Genomic DNA, 23804 nt, shown 5'->3' with positions numbered 1-23804 from the left:
ATTAAATAGATTCAAAAAGAAAAGTTTTAACAAAAGAAGTGTTCTTTTAACATGATAAAATTAACTGAGAGTAATTAATGAGTCATTGAAAAGTTTGATTTACTAAAATCTTATTTAAGCTCGTTTTAAGTTTTAATATGGCTCCTTATTTTTCTTTAATTTTTTTTGTTAAGGAAAATATCATTTTACATGAACCGTTGAAAAAAAATGACAAAGTATGTAATTATTTTCAATTTCAACCAAAAATACCAGATCCAAAAAATCCAAAAATGCTATATACAATGAGGGGAGGGCCCCCCCCCTCAAAAAGATCTGAAAGTATCCTTCAGAATTGATATATATCAATTATAACTCAAATATAACTCAAATATAATGATATATATCAATATATACATATATCAAATATAACTTTCTAATATCCTCGATTCTATAAAATTTTAGTTCCATCTCCCCCTTCGTCGTGAAAGTTAAACCTGCCAAATAGGATAATTTTCAATCTTTAGACTATACCTGCTGCATGGACAACAAGGCCAACAGTGGCAGTAAATGTTTTCTTGGTTGAACCTTCGGAATCTAAAAGAAAGAATTAAATGTAATTTCAACAAGCAGAGCATAGTAAGTATATTTACATAAACTGTTTTTTTTTACGAAACAACGATCACGAATCTTAAATAAAATCAAATTCGTGTTTCCTGCCATAAAATAAATGAAAGTAACGATTGAAAAAAAAATATGAAAGTATTAAAGTGATAGGCTAATTTAGTACGAGGATTCATCAAGAGTTAGTCCTGAGAAAAGAACCAAAACCTTAATTTTCTTTTTAAACCAGAGTACTTCCCATTTTATTATTCCCATACAAACCAATCTTGGAAGGGCAGACAGGGAGGAGGAAGAGCCAAATACGAAAATATACCTCCTTCTAAAATTCTTCCTTTCCTTGGTCCAGCGTTCACAACGGCATTGGGACAAACTTGTATGCGAACAGCTCACTCTGACTCGCATAAGGAAGAAAGGTCTAGCAAAGAGGTCCTGAAAAGTTTATTATTCCATGCAAAGGTTCTATAGATGTCCAAACATAATGATTAACCTGAGGTGGCAGGCTCTCATGAAATGCCTAGCACATGTGAAAAAAAATACTTCATTGTGCGTACTTTGAAAATATATATATATATATATATATATATATATATATATATATATATATATATTGGTGCAAACTTGTGAGAAGATACTATACTAAATTATCCTTGGGCTGCTCACTAGATATACCTGCATACAGCTGAGACCTACGCCCTCAAAATTAACTCCAATGTCTCTTGCGGAAACGTACTTTAAACCGTGCATTTATACTTACCTATATGTTATGCTAGTTTGTCACAATTAGTGGCATAACTAGCATGGGTGCCTCCCGGAGTGGAGTCTAAAATTAACACCCTCTTTCTAAGCCTCATAAAAACAATTCTTCTTCCATGTCTTGAAACGGACCATTTTGAAAAATGATAGGGATAACATTAACACAATTCAACTGCATATTTCTTTTTTTTTAATGGTACTTACAATAGAGTGGAACCATTTACACAAGTAATAAAACATAGTAAATGACTCGTCTATGATCATCTGGGATGAAAATAAATTAATACTATGAAATCCAGGTTTATAACTCCCTGTGATCGCTGTGATCGCTCCCTGTGATCAGAGCAATATGGCTCTGAAGCATGGGTACTCCGAGAAGCAGATGAAAATTTACTAGATGTTTTCCAGAGAAATTACCTACGGATTGTTCTGGGTACCCGGCTGACTGACCGTATTTCAAACAGTAGGTTGTAAGAAAAGTGTGGTTCAATCCCGCTTTCTGGGGCCATAATGAAAGAAAGGTTGAGATGGCTAGGCCACGTTCTACGGATGAAGGATGACAGATTACCGAAGATTGTCCTTTTTGGCCAACCGTCTGGGGCTACACGGAAAGCAGGTCGTCCTTGTCTTGGTTGGGAGGATGTCATAGATAAAGATTTAAAGGAAATGGGAACTTCCTGGGAGGGTGTAAAGAGGGAGGCTTTAACAAGATTAGGTTGGAGGAGGAGCGTGCGTAGCTGTGTTGGCCTCAGGCGGCTTGGTGCTGCAGTGAGTTAGTAGTAGTAGTGATCGCGGTTTTGGAGGCCTAGTCTCCATCGTCAACCTTGGCTGCTACTGGCATCTTCTTCTCTGTTGACAGTCGCATAAATCTTGGTGAAGAGAGCTTGAGAATTCTAGCGCACATTCAGTTTTAGTACCAACGACTTCCAAATTTGAATACAGACCAGGCTTTACAACAATAATTCCTAACGGTTGATTCAATGTCTTCACAAAATCGGAGCTCGGTCTCTCGTGGTTTTAATATACTTTAGGAGTGACTCTCTACCCTTTCTGTTCTTCTCTTCTCCCCATGCCATCCCTAGAAAGTGCGACCCGGAGCAGTTTGCACCCCCTCTTTAGTTACACCACCGATCACCATCATGGAAGAGACTAATTGGACAAGTTTTGACCTAGGGGAGGAATATTCTGAACTAGTGTCAAGATTTAACACTGAGTACATAGAAGAGGTCTTTGCCTTGATAATTTTATCTGAATGTGCTAGAATTTTCCGGTTATCACTGATGGTTAGAATTGAACTTAAATGAAAAGGCATTCTCTCTATTCGGTTACTTTTATATTTGAAGATACAGGTCGTATCCTCGCTGCTGTTATAACAACTAGATACATTTTTACTGGAAAAGCTTTTTGCCAGTATCCCTGATGTTCACAACGTTTATTAGGGTCTGTGTCAATTAGGCTAGTGCATACTCTGGTTTTATAATTGAAATTAATCTAGTTTCAAAACAGATGCTTCTATTAGCCAAGAGACCTGTTTAGACTATTTTGTCATTGATGCTGATCACAATCAGGACTAAAATGAAATATGACAAACACAAGTAAGAAGTTGCCCAAGGAGGAGGTCTTCTACGGGCCATGCACTAATTCATGTAAGGGGTATAAAGATTGCCATTCATTCTCCAAATAACGGTCGGGACTTTTCTTGCATTTTTTACACTTCAGCAATTTTTACAGACATTGTGCAGATCATTTCCATGTTTCTTACCTCAACAATACGAACTTCAGTCGCAGAGCAATAAAGTTCCCTACTGACAAATGTTGTGACTAAAAAATAACGTTTGTTTCTATTGGATTAAGATTGTATACAAAAAAGAGCTTTTAATTAACACACTTTAATTAAAGTCTAGTACGTTTTAAAAAGACAAATGGTTATTTAGTGGTTATAACACTCAATTGGTAATTAAATGGCAAAGTTGTTTGGTAAATAACTAAGATTTGAAACCCAGGTAAACACACTTAATATTGTATTATTTTGTTTTTCACATACAGTTTTCGTCAGAAGTAACCAGGAAATCTGCTATTTCACAATAATTTATTGGCATAAACAAAACTCAATAGGACAAAAGCTGTACTAAAGCAGAAAAAATGATTGAAAATCATTTACTAAAACTATCCGAAAATTGGTTAAATTTTTAGTAAGCCTACAGATAGTATACTCGCTTGTGAAATACTCACTTAGCTTCAAAATACCATTTAAATAATATTACATATTTGTTTTCAGATCTCAAGATTGGTGATTGGCTGAAAGTAATCGACTAAACCAATTATATAGGTAGAAGAATATCTATAAAACCGAATAATACCCTTCAAAGTTTCAAGTTCAAAAAAAGCATTTGACTCCTTTCTAACAACAAACCGCCGTTAGTAGAAAGTTAGAATTCTCACATTTGCAAAATCAGGGAGATTCTAAGGGAGTCATAAAGTGCTTTTTAACAGTAAATACAAATACAGTTACAATACAGTGCTTTCACTACTACTATTACTACTCCTAGCAACTCACTGCAGCACCAGGCTACCTGAGGCCAACACAGCTACGCTCGGTCCTCCTCGTCCCCATCTATTCAAACCCTCCCTCTTTACACCCTCCAAAGAAGTACTCATGTCCCTTAAATCTTTCCTTTTGACATTCTATCACCTTGTATTATCCCATAAGAGGTTTAGGTTAAAATTAGGTTCTAAGAAATTAGGTTAAAGAAGAAAATTAGATTTTCAGAAATCTGTGTTGCTTCATTTAGCTTAAAAAAGAAAAAAAAATTCAAATCTTAAATTTCAAGTAAGAAAAAGAAAATACAAAAAAAATCGGGATTGTCATAAAAAGCAAATTCGAATAATTCAAGGTGCATAAGAGCACTATGCACCTAAACTGGCAACCTAAAGGTTTTCCAGCAAATGTTCACTATCATATTCAGGATTACCAGAGAATTTACGAGGACCACAGTCACCCTCAGATCTTCAGTCTTCGAAACTTAAGCTAAACTTTTTTTTAACAATACTATTATTTCAATAACAATAAAAATTAAACATGCTGCTATGAATCTGGTTCAAATAAGGTCTACAAAACCAACCTTTTTTTTTTTACCAGAATTTCCCTCTCCACTTTCCCAGAATTTCCCCAAAAGAAAATTGGTTTCTCCAACATCTTCTCAAAAATTAATGTTAACTAAAATTTATGATTTACATACCTTGTTAACGTTTGTGGATTTACGAACGTTAATTGTCATGGAGATTTCAGAGAACCTAATTTTCTTTTGGGGATATTCCGAGAAATCATAAAAATTCGGGCATAGTGGAAAGACTGCTGTCATATCACGCAACATACCCTTAATGCTTCCAATAAGTGTATTCCATTATTACATTAAGTGTATTTTTTCTGTTCAGAAAAAACAAAAATGATACAGTTTTACAATGAAAAAAGCTTACCTTTTCTTTGACTAGATAATTGATCCACTAACATCATAAAAATGAAACCAAAGACAAGCGATGCTCCAATATATACATGTAAATTTGGATTCCTTTGTTCAACATCTTGACCCACAACAGTAACTCCTGGCGGAAGAGTAGCAATCTTCAATTCTAATCAAAACATGTAAAACAATAAAAAAATTATACTGTAACAAGTACATACATATCACGTCTTATTCTCAAATAAGTTGAAATGTGACCCCCTTTACACAGCTTTTGTAAAAGTTAATCATTTATTGAATAGAAAAAAAATACGACAACAAAATGAAGGTCCTTGAATGTTCTTCTGGTAAATAGAGTATAACAGACAAGAGACATCACAAGAAATCCCTCCAAGAAGGGGAAGAGGATTGAGCCTAAGAACATTTCCAAAGGGAGGGGTCAAATATCACACAGAGCCAGTTTCCCAGAATCGTTACATTTTTCAACAGATCACCAGATCTCAAACTTTGCATATATATATATATATATATATATATATATATATATATATATATATATATATATATATATATATATATATATATATATATATATAAATACACACACATATATATATATATATATATATATATATATATATATATATATATATATATATATATATATATATATATATGCATATTCTCCTGATGAGCCCTTGTGTTGGGTTGTTGCCTCTGAATTATTTGTCTTTTTTATTGTTTTTAATGTTTGGTAAATGACGACTTATAGTTACTGACGACATGACTGCCTGTCCATGGATTATTCTTTATGGTTGATTGTGTATGGCTATTTTGTTTGACCTATGTGATTGTATGGATGAGTGGGGTTAAGGCCTCATTCAAGCGCTGATCTATATTAATCACTAATGTAGGAAAACAGTCTTCCTTTTTTTTTTTTTTTTTTTTTTTTTTTTTTTTTTTTTTTTTTTTTTTTTTTTTTTTTTTTTTTTTTTTTTTATGTGTTTGTGCTGTTACATTGGTGATTTCTCCCTTAATTATATATATATATATATATATATATATATATATATATATATATATATATATATATATATATATATATATATATATATATATATATATATCTTGATCTTCCAGAAGGGACGGGTAAATATTTGGTCAGGTCCCCCTTCCATGGGCCACAATGGTCGACACAAATTGTTAACAGAACACAAAAATTTCTAGACAAGGATTTTACAGAAGAAAATAGGGAGTAACATAGTCTTAAAAGCTTTCCAGACATTAAGTCAGATCTTGTAAAAACTATAATGTGGTAATCCTATCGATAAAAGAAATAAAACATTTTTTATTGTTTCTGGGACACGAGATGGGAGGGAACTTGAGAGTTGAAGGAAGCATGCTGTGAGCTGGAATATCAAAACTTGTTTGAACTCTCCTATTTCCATTTTCCAGGGTACTTTCCAGTTTTCTAATCCATTCTATTCCAGAAATGACACCCAAAATCGGCACTTTGTACCAATTTACAATAAGTACACGACAATTAGCACTACTTTTTTACTTGAACTAGACTTTCTTACTTTGACTGGAAATAGATGCTGCTCCATCTCACCCAACATACAGAATTTCACTAGCAGAAGTTATCCATGAGGCACAGTCCAGTGCAACACTTCGACAATAGTACATCCAGTCACTGTCTCACAGGGGGTTGTTCCAAATTAACAACCCCCAGCTCCCCCAAAAAGAACGGATCCGTTCCAATTATGTCAATCAAGTATCTATAACGTGTGCTTATTCTTCCCATCAAGTTTCATCCCGATATCTCCACTCTAAGCGTTTTCCAAGATTTCTGGTTTCCAAGATTTCTGTTTCCCCCTAAAACCCTCTATGTCCCCGGATCCGATTCAAATTGTAAATGAAGCATCTGAGGCATAAGATTCTTCTATATATGAAGTATCATTAAGATCCGATCACTCATTCATAAGATATCTCGATTTTCACGTTTTCCAAGAATTCCGGTCCCCCTCCAATTTCCCACAATGTTACCAGATCTGGTCGGGATTTAAAAAGATAGTTCTAAAGCACAAGATCCTTCTAAGTATCAAATTTCATTAAGATTTGATCACCCGTTTATAAGTTACAAATACCTAATTTTCTCTAATTTTTCCTAATTACCCCCCCCCCAAGTCCACCAAAGAGATCAGATCCGGTCCGTTTATGTCAGCCACGTATCTTGGACTTGTACTTATTCTTCCCACCAAGTTTCATCCTGATCTCTCCGCTTTAAGCGTTTTCTATGATTTCCGGTTCCTCCCCCCTCCCATAGACACTGGATCCAGTCGGAATTTAAAATAAGAGACCTGAGTTACGAGGTCCCTCTAAATATGAAATTTCATTAAGATCCGATCACTTCTTCGTAAGTTAAAAATACCTCATTTTTTCTAATTTTTCAGAATTAACCCTCCCCCCAACTCCCCCAAAGAGAGCGGATCCATACCGGTTATGTAAATCGCGTATCTATGACTTGTTCTTATTTTTCCCAATACGTTTCATCCCGATCCCTCCACTCTAAGCGTTTTCCAAGATTTTAGGTTCTCCCCCCCAAATCCCCCCAGTGTCACCAGATCCGGTCCGTATCTGAAATAAGAACTCTGAGACACGAATTAACCCTCCCCCCAGCTCCCTCAAAGAGATCGGATCCGTTCCAGTTATGTCAATCACGTATCTATGACTTGTGCTTATTTTTCCCACCAAGTTTCTTCCTGATCCCTCCAATCTAACCGTTTTCCAAGATTTTAGGTCCCCCCAGCTCCCCCCAATGTCACCAGATCCGGTCAAGATTTAAAATAACCGATCTGAGTTACGAGGTCTCTCTAAATAATAAATTTCATTAAGATCCGATCAATTCTTCGTAAGTTAAAAATACCTCATTTTTCTAATTTTTCAGAATTAGCCCCCACCCAAACTCCCCCAAAGAGATCGGATCCATTCCGGTTATGTCAATCACGTATCTAGGACTTGTGTTTATTTTTCCCATCAAGTTTCATCCCAATCCCTCCACTCTAAGCGTTTTCCAAGATTTTAGGTTCCTCCTCCCCCAAATCCCCTCAATGTCACCAGATCAAATCGGTATGTAAAATAAGAGCTCTGAGACACGACATCCTTCCAAACATCAAATTCTATTAAGATCTGATCACTCCTTTATAAGTTAAAAATACTTCATTTTTTCTAATTTCAGAATTAATCCTTCCCCCTCCAGCTCCCCCAAAGAGAGCGGATCCGTTCTGGTTATCTCAATCACGTATCTAGGACTTGTGCTTATTTTTCCCACCAAGTTTCTTCCTGATCCCTCCAGTCTAAGCATTTTCCAAGATTTTAGGTTCCCCCCAAATCCCCCCAGTGTCACCGGATCCGGTCGGGATTTAAAATAAGAGCTCTGAGACACGATACCCTTCCAAACATCATATCCCATTAAGATCTGATCACCTGTTCATAAGTTAAAAATACCTCATTTTTCTATTTTTTCCGATTTAACCATCCCCCTACTCCCCCGGCCAGATGATCGAATCGGGGAAACAACAATTTCTAATTTAATCTGGTCTTATTCCTGATACGCCTGCCAAATTTCAACGTCCTAGCTTACCTGAAAGTGCTTAAACTAGCAAAACCAGGACAGACAGACCAACCAACCAACAGAATTTGCAATCATTATATGACACTTGGTAGATACCAAGTGCCATAAAAACCTAAGAAAAGTGTCATAAGCAAAGTCCTTCATTTTTGAACAAAAAAAGTAACAAATCTTTTCGTGTATGCACCACAATGTGATTTTGTAATTACCTTTGGGTAAGAGGCACCTATTTTAAGGAAACTAACTAATTATCTAACAAATTCTTCCATACAAAAGACTTAGCATCAGTAAATTATATTATTTATAATTGAACTATGTAGTACTGCTAATTCCCATTTTCTTTATCTTTGTTTACATATATTTATGTTCAAATGTTTCAAAATTGAAGACAGAAGTCAGAAGGTTTTTCCTAGAGTGTGGGGGGGATCCAATATGAGAATAGTCTGTTTTAGGGCAACAATTTTTAGGCTTATGAGTATACCCCGTTGTGTCGGGGGAGGGGGATTTTTTTAATATTTTTTTTAAATAATACAAAAAAAGTACTATTCAAAATATAGAGGGTAATTTTCTCCATCTGTCCCTTATTTACTCCCTTGCAAAACATAGTGAGAAGACAGATGTTCCCACCCAAGATTTTCTAAATGCCCTCTTTCTTGAAAAACATCTGAGAAGCTAAGATCTTATTAGGAACAAGTTTGGCCCTAGCTACGTTTGCCCTAGATAATCCATATCACAATAATATCAAAATGCTTAATAGGGGACATGCAAAATTTGGCTGAGAGAAAAAAAAATCAATCGAAATTCCAAAACATCCTGATAATTTGATTTTCTTAAAATTTGGTTTTTGAACATTGAACTGCAAACTGTTTGATGAAAAATTTTTCATGTCAATCTAATCAATTACAATGCAATCACCCTTTTGAACCAATATTAGAGTACAATATAGAAGTTTGCAAGATTGACAATAAAGGTTGGGACAGAAGAGAGAATGCAAGCAAAGCCAAATACATAAAAAATTCACAAAATTAATAATGTCACAAAACTGTCAAAAACGTAACATGTACCAAAATTGGCTACAGAAAAGTATCTTTATTTTTGTCAGGGGTGAGGGAGGTGAGAGAACCATCAAAAGAAATTTTTGTCCACGAATGGGGAGTCCAAAAAGAATAAAGACAAAGGAGTTTACTTCCAGTCCTGTGAATTTGTCAAATGGTCTCAAATAAAAGTGTTTTTTGCCTGCAACTTCAATACCAATTTATGTGCCAGGAAAGTTTGGAGGGGAGGAGGGTCAAAATGGGCAACCCTCCCCCCTCTCCCTGGATACAATCTTACTTAAAACACACTTTAGACTGTCACAGTTAATTTTATAATTTTGTAAGCTCTGTAGTTATTTGAAGTTATTAAATTATTTCAAAAGATTTTTATTTTCATTTCTAAAACTTACATCAAAATTTAAGAAATTTTATGTACTAAACTGATCTATTAATTCCATCTCCCTTTGAGCAGGTACTATATGATTGCAAAGAAACAATACAAAGCTAAAAATTTAAAGTAATCTAACCTCTTATCTTCTCAGAGAACAGCATATTCACTCCTTCTGGAATTATGACTGCCAAAGCAGCACCAACCAGCAAGCCAGCCCCAAATGTAGAAACAAGATCCAGGTTTGACTAAAATATTACCAAACCATTTTGACTAAATACACCAATTGATATTTCAACTAAGCAAAAGTAGTTTTTGCACTCTTATTATATATAATGATATATAAATTATACAATATCATTTACAAAGATATTGAATGATACGTGTCCTCTAAGAAGACTTAAAAGAGGTAGTACGGAATTCCCAAAGAAACCATGGATTACACAGGGCATTCTAAATTCTATAAGTCGGAAAAATGAATTGTATAAAATATACCTAGGTGAACCATCTGTCATTAATTTTCAGCAGTTTAAAAATTACCGGAATACTTTAAACGGATTAAAACGGAAAGCTGAAAAAATGTATTTACAAAATGAATTTATGAAGCATAAATGTGATATGAAAAAAACATGGAAAACAGTAAATTCACTCCTGGGTCAAAAGGGTAAAATAGAAGTTATTAATAAATTACAAACAGAGAGGGGGAATTTGACTACCCCAAATGATGTTGCGAATTATTTACGTGATTATTTTTCTAGTGAGGGAGCGAAACTTTGTGACGATGCTCGGAAAAGAATTAAGCGGCCTCCCAAAATAGTTCAGTCGGAAATTCCAGTAGAAAATCAGCTGGTTTTTAATGCTTGTAGCATAAGTGAAGTGAGTACAATTATCAGTAGAATCCAATCAAACTCAAGTGGCGTAGACGGGATTTCTCTTAAGATTGCTAAATCAGTTAAATCAGTTATAACACCAGTTGTATGTAATTTGATTAATAAGTCTATGGAAAAAGGAATTTTCCCAGAAGTTTTGAAGGTGGCTAAAATAATACCATTGCACAAAGGAGGTAAGAGAGACGACCCTTCAAACAAAAGACCCATTTCCATCCTCCCTTTTTTTCAAAAATATATGAAAAGGTGATAGGATGCCGGCTAACTGATTATGTTGAAAATAATACAATTCTTATAAATACTCAATTTGGTTTTAGAAAAAAAATGTCTACAGAAATGGCAACCATTAAACTTGTTGACTGGGTAAATACGTCGTTTGAAGCGGGTCTGATTCCAGCTGCTTTATTCCTGGATTTGAAAAAGGCTTTTGACACGATTGACCATAAACAGTTATTACTTGAGCTGGAAAAAATCGGTGTTACCGGAAAGAGTTTGTCTTGGTTTGAATCTTATTTAAGTGACCAAAAGCAGGTTGTGGTGAATGGGTGTTTTACTTCTGAAGCTAGTACGATAACTTGCGGAGTACCCCAGGGCTCTATACTAGGTACTCTTTTATTTTTAACATTTATAGATCGGATTAAGTATTATTTGTCAGAGGATGGTATAATCCTTTTTGCAGACGATACTCTTTTACTTGTAGCTGCTCCATCAGTTGATCTACTTTTTGATAAAATGATAAAGGCAATGACCGAGTTTATTGAGTGGGCAGATTTCAATCTTTTGACATTAAATTATAATAAAACTAACTACATTCTATTTTCTCGGATATCTAGTATTGAAACTAATTTAGAATTAATAATAAACGGAAATCAAATAAAAAGAGTAAAAGTAACAAAGTATTTAGGTTTTATGATTGATGAAAATCTGTCATGGAAAACACATTCAAATATTATAGCTTCAAAGTTGTCCAGATCTCTGGGTGTGCTTCGCCGAGTTAAAAACCTAGTATCCTATAAAATTCTTCAGTTACTTTATTTTGCTATTTTTTACACGTATATTTGCTATGGTTGCTCTTTATGGGCTAGTAATTTTGTATCATGTTATAAAAAAATCCAAAAAACCCAAAATAAAGCCATTAAACTTTTATCACCTAAAACTTTATTTACTCATAATATTAATGAACTTTATACTAAGAATCAACTTTTTGATATTTCAAAAACAAGAGACTACCAAGTTAGTATTTTCACATATAAATTTATTAATAATATACTTCCCTCTTCTTTCAAAAATTTTTTCTCCATTAATTGTGATCTTCATAGCCATGATACACAAGGGGCATCAAATCTGGTACACCCATTTAGAAATACGGCTAGAGCTTCTTTCGTGATTAGAAATTTTCCCCCCTCTGTATGGGATATTATTCTAATTGAAATAAGAAATTCGAGTCATTTGGCTTCCTTCAAGGCTGTTTTTAAGAGATTCTTCCTTGCAAAAGAATAGTATGGTAATGATGCAAAAGTATAGTAATAATGCGTGAGTGTCATAAGTAGAATCTTTGTATGTAGTAATATGTAGAGTAGAGATGACTGCCACCTGCTGCCAACAAGCCCCTCAGGGCTTTCTTAGCAGGTGCAGCAAAATGTTTTGTATACATGTTTGAAATAAAATTAATCTAATCTAATCTAATGGTTGGTGTGAGCAGGCAAAATTCAGGATGAGAAAAACAAATAATTTAATACATGTTGCAAGGGTTAAGTATTTTTGTATAGATCTTGCACAGCAAAAGAATTAAATTAGTTCAAAACCAATGCTTTACATTTGACTAATGTATAGTTGTCAAGTTTTGTGAAAAGGCTTTTTTTTAAACTTTTAGTTGTTTTTTTTAAACAAAGAGTCAAAGATTTTATTTTTATTTTTAAAGGGGGAGGATAAGAGGGGGTTACCTCATCCACCCATGATCTGTACTAGGGGAGGGAAAAAAATACTATGCCTCTGACCAATGTAGAGTTGTCAAGTTTTACACAAGAGGAGAACTTACAATTGTTGGTTCAAGGCAGCTTAACTTTAACAAACTTAAGATTAAGTCAAGATTTTTTTTTATGAAGAGCATGAGACAAAAGACTACTTAGCTAACTCAAAGCCAGCTTTGCATCAGCTTCCTCCATTTGCTTGGGCCTTTTGCAAATATTGTCCTTCATCACCTTACTTACCTGGCTTGGGCCTTTAGCCCTAGCAAGCTATGCTTGACAGAATAGGTCTTGCCAGCATTGAGCAAGGGCCTTTGACTTTTGCAGATATAGCCTCATGTTGCCTACTTTTGCTTGCTAAGATAGGAAGCTTATGTATTTTGCTCTAATAAATTATGAATTTGGGCCCTTGGCTCTTGACCAATTGTTATATCAGCATCACATTTCAAGCTTTGTTTAGTTTTTAGTTTTTAGTTTTGAAAACTTCATGTTGAATTTATTTGTTTCTATTCATCTACTGACTGTCAAATAGCAGATTATTGTGTAAATCTTGTAACAAACTTAAGCAATTAAAGCATTAAATTTTACTAAATAGAATAGATTACAAACAGGTTTTTCATGCTCTGGTTCCTAGCTTTTGCATTGTCTATTTGTAATCAAGTTGATACTTGATTCTCAGGACACATTCTGCAGAGGAAGGATGACATATTGCCAATGATCACCCTTTCTGGCCAATCATCTAGAACCAAAAAAGCAGATCATCCCTGAAAAGGGGGGAAGGAGGTCATAAGGACAGATCTTAAGGAAATATAAACTTCTTGGGAGGGCTTAAAGAAGGAGGCTTTGAATAGACTGGGATGGAGGAGTGTGCATAGCTATGTTGGTCTCAGGAGGCTTATGTCTGCATGAGTTGTTAGTTGTAATAGTAATGATAATGCAAAGAGTGTATATAATTGGGGATATATATATGCTGATTAGAGGCTGTTGGTTGGTAAAGCAAAGCATTTAACATTTAGGAATACTTTAGAATATTTTCAAGATCTTTCTGGAATTTTATAGAGTTTTCTTATGGAGAGTGGATTATTAAACTAATGCTGAGAAACATATAATTACAATTATATATTAGACCAGAAGCAGGAAAGGGGAGGGGGGTGTATTGTCAGAAAACTGAATGTGATAGACAGGAAGAGCATATTAGAAGAAATCTACTGGTACTACTTTTGATAAATACATATGAGAAACTATATCTGACATATTGGACAAACTGAACATACTATTCAATTCCTATTTTTTTACTCTTTCAAAAGACAGGCTAACAATCAATTCAATTGCAAATTCCAACTCCCCTAGCCTGAAGAACATATTCAACTATAAAAAAAATAAGCAAAAGAATTTTCTGAAATAACAATTTTTCCTTCCTTTGTTCTCTGAAATTTAAAAACATTTTGGATAATATTTTGATAAATAATATACTCATTCAAACATAATAATAAATTCTATAGAGAAAAGAAATTGTGACATATGACTAGGCCTAGGGAGAAATGCATTCCTAGGACTGTACCATATATGGTAATATCTACTACAAGTGGACTGATTATTATAATTGAAAAGAATATAGAAAATTAATAAAGTGGTTTTTCACCTTATCTCTATGTCAATTATCATCTTTTAGGTCTATATTGGTAAATTTTTCACCGTTGATATTATTGACTTACAAATAAAGTGAACATACTACTTTATGCCTTTTTTATGCTCATTACAAATATAATTATTGCTTCTATTGTAAATTCAAATTTAAGCACTTTTGACCTAACATAACTATCAATAATTTTGACATTGAGAAAATGCAGTATTTTGTCAAAAACAACCAAAAATGCATACTTTAATTGAAATTTAGAGTCAAGGAAGAAGAAAAGAGCAAAATAAAATTTATTTATCCAACTTAATCATGGAAAATCAGTGCTTGCAGATTATACAACATTAAAAGATGAATTCATAATGAAACAGAAAGTTCAAGACTAATGTTTTAAAGTTTGAGACCAATCTTTGGTAAAATTCTAGTTTAGTGACTTCTTGTTATCTTGGAAAAAAGGGGTTAGCTTAAGAAAATGAAACTTTTGGGGATGGGTCTACAGGCTAAAGTGTATCCCGGGAAGGTATTTTAAAGCACCCACCTCCACTCCTTCTCCCTCAAGAGGGCCCTGAAATTTGCCTACATGACAGGTCTATACCTATTGAAATTTGACAAAACAACATTTTACCTTAATTTTCAGTTACCAGTTGCTTTTTCACTGCCTTTAGTTCTAAAAATGGAATTCCTGTTATTTGAGCAGAATTCTGAGCCATGTCAATGTTTTTTTTTCAAAATTTAGGAAATGTGTTTGCACATCTTTAAAATTTTATAAATTGGGATTGAGCAAAGTTATGAAGCTGAAAGCAATTTTGATGTACTTCATTCAAGCAGAAGATCTATTTTGCAAGGTTTCACTTTTAGGTCAATGTTCCTATTACCTGAACAATTGTTTAAGGTCATGAAACTATTTTTAATAGATACATTTTGACTTTTGGAACATCTTTTCTTTCTTGTACAACTACCATGAACTCACCATTATGGAGGTATTCTAGCCCAAATATCCTGTATTTACACATATAGAATTGCAAGCATTTCTGTTTTTGTTGATTGGATATTTGAAACCACAAATCTGTAATAGTTTAGAAACAAATATATTTGCACATCAGGGGGTAGGGGTAAAGCATAGCATATATTAAATATGTAAACTAACCATTGCTGTATTTAATATATGCTATGCTTTACCCCCCCCCCCCCCTCTAATGTGCAAATACATAATAACTCCATAATGGTGAGTTTGTGGTAACTTTGCAGGAGAGAAAATATGATCCAAAAGTCAAAATGCATCTATTAACAATAATTTCATGACCCTAAACAATTGTTCAGGTAATAGGAACATTGACCCACTTTTATAACACACATATTTTTAGAGGTCATCAAAGGTCAAGACCCTCTGGAAGGAGAGGGGGTAGAGGTAGGTACTTCAAAATACCTTCCCTGGACATATTTTAGCCTGTAGACATATCCCTGAAAGTTTCATTTTCCTAACCTAACCCCTTTCCAAGATAGGAAGAAGTCGCTAAACTAGAATTTTACCCCATGTTTTATGCCTTTTTTGTACCCCATATTTTGGTCATTTTCAAGAGCTTAAAAAGTGCTTAAATTTGACCTTGCAATAATAGCAATTATTATATTTGTAAAGAACATAAAAAGGCATCAAGTGGTGTATTCACTTTATTGGTAAGTCAATAATATGAACTGCAAAAAATTTACAACTATATCTACCCTACTTTTACTAAGATGTCACCTTTTGAATAGCAACCAAACTAGGTAATTTGACTCCATTGTTGTGAGGAGAGGATATTTTGGGTGAGGAGGGGGGGCTAAATACTAGAAACCTAGTTTATTTATGAGTTACTGTAAATTACTTGTGTTTTTTTTTTTTTACTGGTGGCTAAATTTTGGCTAATTTGGTACAAAAGACTCTGGCTAAAACAAAGGAACTTTCCTTGGTAAAAAAAAGAAAGCTGTTTACAATGACTTTTTAAAACCCGGAAAAATTAACAGCAAATTTTAAATTTTTGTTACCTCTGAAAAACTGCATACAAGTGGAACCAAGCCAGCAGCCAAGCTCCCAATAAACATCAAAAACGACAAAACTACAATTCCAGCTGAGTCAGTCATTTTTCAACTTCAAAATAATTTGCCATGTACACGACATCTGTTTTATGAGATTTTGAATTTAACTAGACGACTGTCTACTATCTCTGGTCGAGGCGGTTACTTCAACGGCCAGAAAGTCTCTTTAGGCGCTATTTAAGAAATCTGATCGCCTTCTCTAACTCTGAAAAAAAAACACGAAAACACTGAAGAAAACGACAGCAGTCACTTGATTGTCGCTCCTGTACGAAAGGCTATGTTAACAAACTTTGTGCTTCATTATATTCAGAAAATTTATATATTATATTATCGGATTCACTTCCAGTTTAATTACATCCCATCCCTTCCACCTAGTGCCTGAATTTAGCCATAAGATATAATCAAAAGTTCACTGGCTTTGTCGGTTTGTGTTTTTTGCGTGTCTAATTCTCATTATTTAAGAAATATTTGAGTAATAAAACATTTGAAAATAAGAGGAATGTAAAGAAAGCGGAAAAAACACTAAAATGTGAATTAAGGAGGTGTGAAGTGGGGACCATGGATAAAATTGCGAAGGATCAAGAAGATGCAGCTAGAGGCCATTATAGCTTAATATTGTACTGTCATGTTAATAAATTGAGAGAACATAGTCAATCTGAGCTTGACCCAGGAAAGGATAGGATCGGAGACAAAATTATTGACAAGAAAAGAATTAAGCAAGTAATGAGTAGGACATCTTGAAAACGTGCTAAACCATGATGAAGTTACATGGAGAAATATAGAAAATAATAAACGATTTTGTAACACTGTGTATGTGAAAGAAGCTTTATTTTATGAGAGAGAATTAATTAAAGCACTAAAAGGATAAAAAACATTAAGGCTTCAAGCGCTAAAAGTATCTTAAATGTTTTTTTTTTTTTTTTAACATGATGGTTGTGAGAATAGGTATACTTAAGGATTTTAGAAAAGCTCTAATCAAACCTCTTTATTAGGAAGGTAACAAGAGTGAATACGGTAATTGTAGAGGCACTAGCCTTCTTTGATAGGAATCAAATTAACAATATTCATGGCACTTTTAAGACTTAGGGACGATGTTGATAAATTTTTAATAGAAGCACAAGGTGGCCTTAGGAAAAGTTGAGGATGCATCAACCAAATTTTTATTTTTAGTTTAATAACTGAGGAGTTCCTAGGTCATCGAACGTTTTTAGTCCTTAGTTTTATAGATTATGGTCGTGCGTTTGATTCATCTGATATGAGAACCTAGGAGAAGTTCCTATTCCTGTACGATATACCAAATGAACACATTAAAGTGATTATTACTATGTACGAGAACAACATAATTGCGGTTAAGGAAGTTAGGTTATTACCAGGTTTTGTACAAAATCAGGGTCATTATGTCGGACTTTTACCTAAAGAGCAGAGCAAAGACCATGAGGGAACACGAAATTAGATGGGGAAGTAAAACTCTTCTGGACTTAGATTGAGCTGATGATTTAAGCATCCTAGATGAAAATGTAGGTAAAATGAATGAACTCTTAGAAGTTTTGTGAGTTCAGCGTGAAAGAATAGATTTGAAAATTAATGTCAAGAAGACTAAGTCATTAAGGCTAGGAATAAGTAAAGGTGAAGTGGTGATGTCGGGTAACGAGAAGATTAATCAATTGGACAGCTTCATATATCTAGGTAGTATTATTAGTAAAAATGGTGGGTGCAGTGAAGATGTTGAAAGTAGATTAGCCAAGGCCCAGAGTTTATCTTTCACAGTTGAAAAGGTTTTGAAGAATAGGAAGATAAGCTTATGTGCCAATATTAGAACTTTGGAAGCTATAGTGATGACACTGCTGGTCAAGTATAGTTTTGAAGCATAGGTTCTTTAAAAACGAAAGAGGAGCTGCAAGGAAATTGACTACGAATTGTCTTAGGTACCGACTGACTGACCGTACTGTTTGGAAAAGTAGTACTTGGAAAGTAGGCTGCTTTGAAAGTGTGGTTCAGTCCTGATTTCTTGGGTTGTTATGACGAAAGGGTGAGATGGCTATGTTACGTTCTACGGAAGACAGATTGCCAAAGATTGTCCTTGTTTGCCAACCTTCTAGGGTCAAATAAAAAGAACCTACTCCCTGAATGGCGTGACAAGATGTCATAAGGGAATACTTAAGCAGATTTTTCTGGGGGGTATATAGAGTTAGGCTTTAAATAGATTGGGATGGGAGAGGAGCGTGCATAGCCGTGTTGGCCTCTTGCGGCTTAGTGCTGTAGTGAGTTATTAGTAATAGTAGTAGCAATTTTCATTAGCAGTTATTTAATAATGCTAATTCTAAAAAAAAACCAAATCAGGAAATTCTGGATACAGCCTAGAGCTATATAAAGAAATTGAAAAATCGACTCGAGTGCCATTAAACCGAACTGTAAACTTGAAATCAAAAAATTGAAAAAAAATTAAATGTAAAAAAGCAGGAATTTCCTTGTCATGGTGATAAAGTCATAATAAGTCATAACGTGTGCAATACAAAAAAAAACTTTTATCGAATAAAAGTGCTGACCGTCATTAATACTCAAAGAGAACATAATTTATTATCTACATGAGGCATGCTATCCCTTCATTAAACTGAAATCTTTATAGTAAGTTCCACGTTTCTTCCCCAACACTTTATGAACGACTACTCAAACAAAAATGCTACTGTAATGAAATATAGATACTTCTAATTGTCCATTAACTACGTTTGTTGTAATAAATGGGTTTAGTATAGCACCAAAAAATGTGATCCAAAGATTGTTGTTTTAAGGAAATGGTTATCCCACTCACAAGTGGAAAAGTTCTGTTTGCTCTGTTCTAATACTGCTCTTGACTTAAACGTGATAAAACTAGTTTTGTTTTCAATAATTTCTTTTTTTAGTATCATACCAAAGGTTACATTAAATATAAGAAGATTAATCACCCCTAAGACCCCATTCTTTAAATAACAGCTGAACTTTTGCGGAATAATGCTTCTAGAAATGGATTCACTTAGTGCATTTGCTTTCTAAGATCACGTATAATCTTTCAAAATAAACTTCATCTTTAACACACTAGTTGAGTCACCCAGCACCAATACTTACCTTTAAGCCAGTATTCATCCTCATAAATATGGGAAATTAGAGGTTAAATACAAAAATAATCCTAAGAATCATTTGGTTCAAACAAAGTGTCTATTTTAAAAAATTTTAAACAAATTACAGTGCATGTCTAGTCCGCTTTAGGAAAATAAAGACTCATAATCAATTGATTGCGACTTTTTTTTCTAAGTATTGAATTCCATTGTATAACGTATACTAGGATTATACCTTTTGAGAGAGTTTGACTGCTGTTTCTAAAGTTACATATAAATATTTATTCGCTAACAACACATAATGAGCAGGTTCAGAATGAATAAAAGTTAAATATTTAGAATTAGCATAAATAATTGATTTTTGTTGCTGCTTGTATAATGACCAAACTTTTTTTTTTATTCTTGGTTTCTATTTACAAGAGTCACTCTTTACTTCTAGTTTATCACTACGGTGACTACAAACTATTGTAATTGAGGCTCTCTTAAATCTAACGGCGGCTACTACTCCCACCTTAAACCTGTTTTTTAAATTCAGCTTTAGTATCTGAACAAAATTAATAATCATCCGTGAAAAATTGAACCTTTTCAACTAATCTTCAGAAGGAGGGAGGAGGCTTGTCTGAAATAAGAAATATGAGTTAGAGGGATTTCTTCCACAGTTGTCAAGGTGAGTTTTTTGGATTATTCTTTTTTTTATAAAAAGTTCCCCATAAATGCAAAAGGGCAACACTTCCGCAAGAAACAAGGAGACCAAAATAGCAGGAAGACAAAAAAGTAGGAAAAAATAAAATAAATAGAAAACTGAGAAGCACTAAAATTTTGATAAAAATAAACCCCTAATTGCATTCCCCCTTGGGGAATTTTCTTGTGGTACTCACGGTCTCTTTCTCTCCCCATGTCTTCCATTTGTACAGGTAAGGATATGACTATAATCTTTTTTACAAAGCAAAATATTTATGCAATAGGCGTAGAAATGTCATCCCGCATTACGCACTATTTGTGGTTTCAGTTACACCTACCCCCACCTACATAAAAACAAACCGATACTTTTTCGTACGAGCTGATGTCCAACCATACACCACTGTAAATAGTTTTTTATCAACCCTCAAAGGAATGAAATTAGTTGATTGAAGCTTTAAGATAATTGCCTATATCAATCATCTATTTTGCAAAAAAATTACTTGGATCTTTGAGAACAAATGTATCATCGCTTGGAATTGGCATCTCTAAAACTGGGAGATTCAATACACAGTTATTAGATAGTCTTATATCAATTGGCTCGCACAAAATTTTCATTCGAGAACTTCTTGGCCCTTTTTGGGCCAAAGTTGTTGCTTTGCGCCATAAAATTGCAGACAACATTACTTTGTCGTGGCAAAATGTCTTTTGATAGTAATACAGGCAATACAAATTTCAGCTTCTGTTCAATTGTACCCTATCCAGACAATCTAGGGTCACTGGCTCGATAGTATCGTTCCTGGGAAAAAACGACAAATAAATAAACATACGGTTGAGTCATCTCTCTCGTATAAAACAGTAAATTTCACATTTCTATACATAGAATATGATGAACTGTACAATAAGGTTTTCCAATAATGTAAATCTGATGATGCAATTGCTATCAAAGTCACTCCTCTAATTTCTGGTGTACTTAAAATTTTTGAAATTCCGGCAAATTATCTCAGGCTTGTAACTTTTCGTGGGAAACTATAAACAAAACAAAATTTACAAATTTAGAATTTATATATTTAGAATTCCAATAAAGATTTAATTTTCTGTAAATATATTGTTGTCAAGACTCCTTTTTCTAGAGTTTTGGTGACTATTAGCACGAATCACTCATTACTTACAGCTAGAAATCGTTACCTTCAACTGTTTGAAACTATGTGCTTTGGTTTTTATTGTCAAGGAAAAAAAAAATTACGGCTGCAATTTTGCTGTTGCCAAACTAAGCTCATAAAATTACAAGCATTTTTCTAAGAAATTATAATGCTAGTTTCTTTTTTTCTAATTCTGTCTTTAAAATTTGATGCTATTTTTCTTGAAGGGCTTAAAAGATAAGCACAGAAAAAGGTACGAAATATATATTTTTTCAGCCTTTTAAATAATGTGCTAATCTAAATTTCTTTGCTTTATCCGACTTCGAGGATTCTTTTACAATTTGGATTGTAAATTTACTTTTCCTTTTACAATCCTATGTGATTGTACAACGAAAAGTAGTCAATCTAAAACACCTAATTTTAAATTTACGACCTTTTTTTATTAAGGAAGCCTCATCCCATGCCAATCTTCACTTTCTACGTTGTATCAAGGAATATTGCTTCCTTATTGTTTTACTAGGGAGTGGTATTTTCCCTGTCCAACTAAGTAAAGTAATGATAAGAGCTTGCTACTTTACCAAGATACCTTTAAAAGTTTCACATTTCAAACATAGTACAAAGGTGAACACAACACACCCTGCGTCTTTTTATGCTCTTACGGAACACAAAAAGTGCTTTTTACACCACAACCCCCGAACAAGCAATCCGCCTCAACGGTAATGGAAACTCTAAAAACAGAATTTTGATACCAATATATGTATCAAAAGAGATGGAACTTTATGTTGATTCAATTATGTAAGTTTCATCAAGTTTAGTCTTACCCAAAGAAAGTTACGAGCCTGAGAAAATTTGCCTTATTTTTGAAAAAAGGTAAAAAAAAAACACCCCCTAAAAGCTGTAGAATCTTAATGAAAATTACACCATCACATTTAGTGTATCAGAAAACACTAGAGTAGAGGTTACAAGCTCATATCTCCAAAAAAATGCGGAATTTGTATTTTTTGCCAGAAAAAAGATCACAGATGTGTGTTTATTTGGTTTTTGATTTGGTTGTTTTTCCCCAGGGGTAATCGTATGTCCTAGTGGTCCTAGAATATCGCGAGAGGGCTCATTTCGACGGAAATTAAAGGTTCTAGTGCCCCAAAAATTGAAGGGCATCAAGGCCCCCTCCCATGCTCATTTTTCTCAAGGCCACCAGACCAAAATTTGAGATAACCATTCTGTTCAGCGTAGTCGAAAATTCTAATAACTGCGTTTTTGCGGATGACTTAATCCCCCACAGTCCCCAAGAGTAAGGCTTTGAGTTATGAACTTTGCCCATTGCTTACATATAGTATTGGTTATTGGAAAATTTGCTGACGTTTTCAGGGGGATATTTTTTTCTGGTATAGGGGAGAAGGGTTAGCGAAGAGGATTACGTGTGAAGATCTTTTCCTGGAGTAATATATCATAGGGGAAAATAATTTCAATGAAGGGGACGCTGAGTTTTCCAGTGTCATTTTGAAAAAAAAACGATGGGAAATTACATAAAAAAAAAAACAAGTCTTATTAACTAAAAGTAAGGAGCAACATTAAAACATAAAACGAACAGAACTTATTATGCATATGAGGGGACTTGTCCCCTCCTGAATACCTCACTCTTGACGCTAAAGTATTTTTAATAATTTCAAAAGAGATATTTATCTTAAATAAACAGCCTTTGTGATTCAAGGGTCATTCTTAAGGAATTGGAACAAAATTCAAACTGTAAAGTAAAAACCCAGATATTGATAAAGGGACGATCACACTCATATCTGCAATAAAAATATATAAATATAGAATTTCTTTATGCAAGTTTGTTTGTAAGTTACGTTTATTTATTACTAATAAAAACGTTCATAAATAAAATTAAAAATTCTAGTGGCCTTTTTAAGTAGCCAAAAGTTAGAGGGAAGCTAGGCCCCCTCCCATGCCCCTTTTTTTCAAAATTGTCCAATGAAAACTTTGAGAAATTTATATAGCCAAAAAAGTAAAATTAACATGCAAACTTTGTTTTAATTATTCATGTACGGTAAAGCCAAAATCAAAACCTGTATTTATTCAAAAACGTTCAGACATTAAATGAAAATAAAAGTTTTTTTCAACTGAGAGTAAAGAGTAACATTAAAAGATAAAGCGAACAGAATTTATTGCGTACGTTAGTGGGTTCATCCCCTTCTCAATACCTCGCTCTTTACGCTAAAGTATTTTTTATAATTTCAAAAGAGCTATTTATTCTAATTAAACGACCTTTGTCATTCGGGGATTATTCTTAAAGAATTGAAACAAAATTCAAACTTTAGTATAAAGAGCGAAGCATTGACAAGGGGGCAAACCCCTTTATATATGTATTAAAAACATACGAATATAGAAGTTCGTTACATAAGTTAATTTTTAAGTTACTTATATGTATTACTAATAAAAACATTCGTAAATAAAATTAA

At 33.8% G+C, this 23804-nt stretch overlaps 1 protein-coding gene across 3 annotated transcripts in view; it reads right to left on the bottom strand.

The window, feature by feature from the left end:
- Positions 1 to 16532, bottom strand: part of LOC136026249 (zinc transporter ZIP9-like) — a 36542-nt gene extending 20010 nt beyond the window's left edge. The window contains exons 1-4 of one of the 3 annotated variants that reach the window (XM_065702617.1): positions 16380 to 16532; positions 10007 to 10115; positions 4831 to 4983; positions 511 to 573 (exon numbers count right to left, since the gene is read on the bottom strand). In XM_065702617.1, coding sequence (XP_065558689.1) covers positions 511 to 573; positions 4831 to 4983; positions 10007 to 10115; positions 16380 to 16475 — 421 coding nt within the window. In that variant the 5' untranslated portion in view covers positions 16476 to 16532. The remainder of the gene's footprint in view (positions 1 to 510; positions 574 to 4830; positions 4984 to 10006; positions 10116 to 16379) is intronic. The other 2 variants (XM_065702619.1, XM_065702620.1) reach the window with 2 other exon arrangements.
- Positions 16533 to 23804: the final 7272 nt, after the last annotated feature.

This window comes from Artemia franciscana, chromosome 4 (genome assembly GCF_032884065.1).
Source record: "Artemia franciscana chromosome 4, ASM3288406v1, whole genome shotgun sequence".
NCBI lineage: Eukaryota > Metazoa > Arthropoda > Branchiopoda > Anostraca > Artemiidae > Artemia > Artemia franciscana.
The sequence above is the reverse complement of the archived record's forward strand: the minus strand, read 5'-3'. Positions and strand labels throughout refer to the sequence as shown.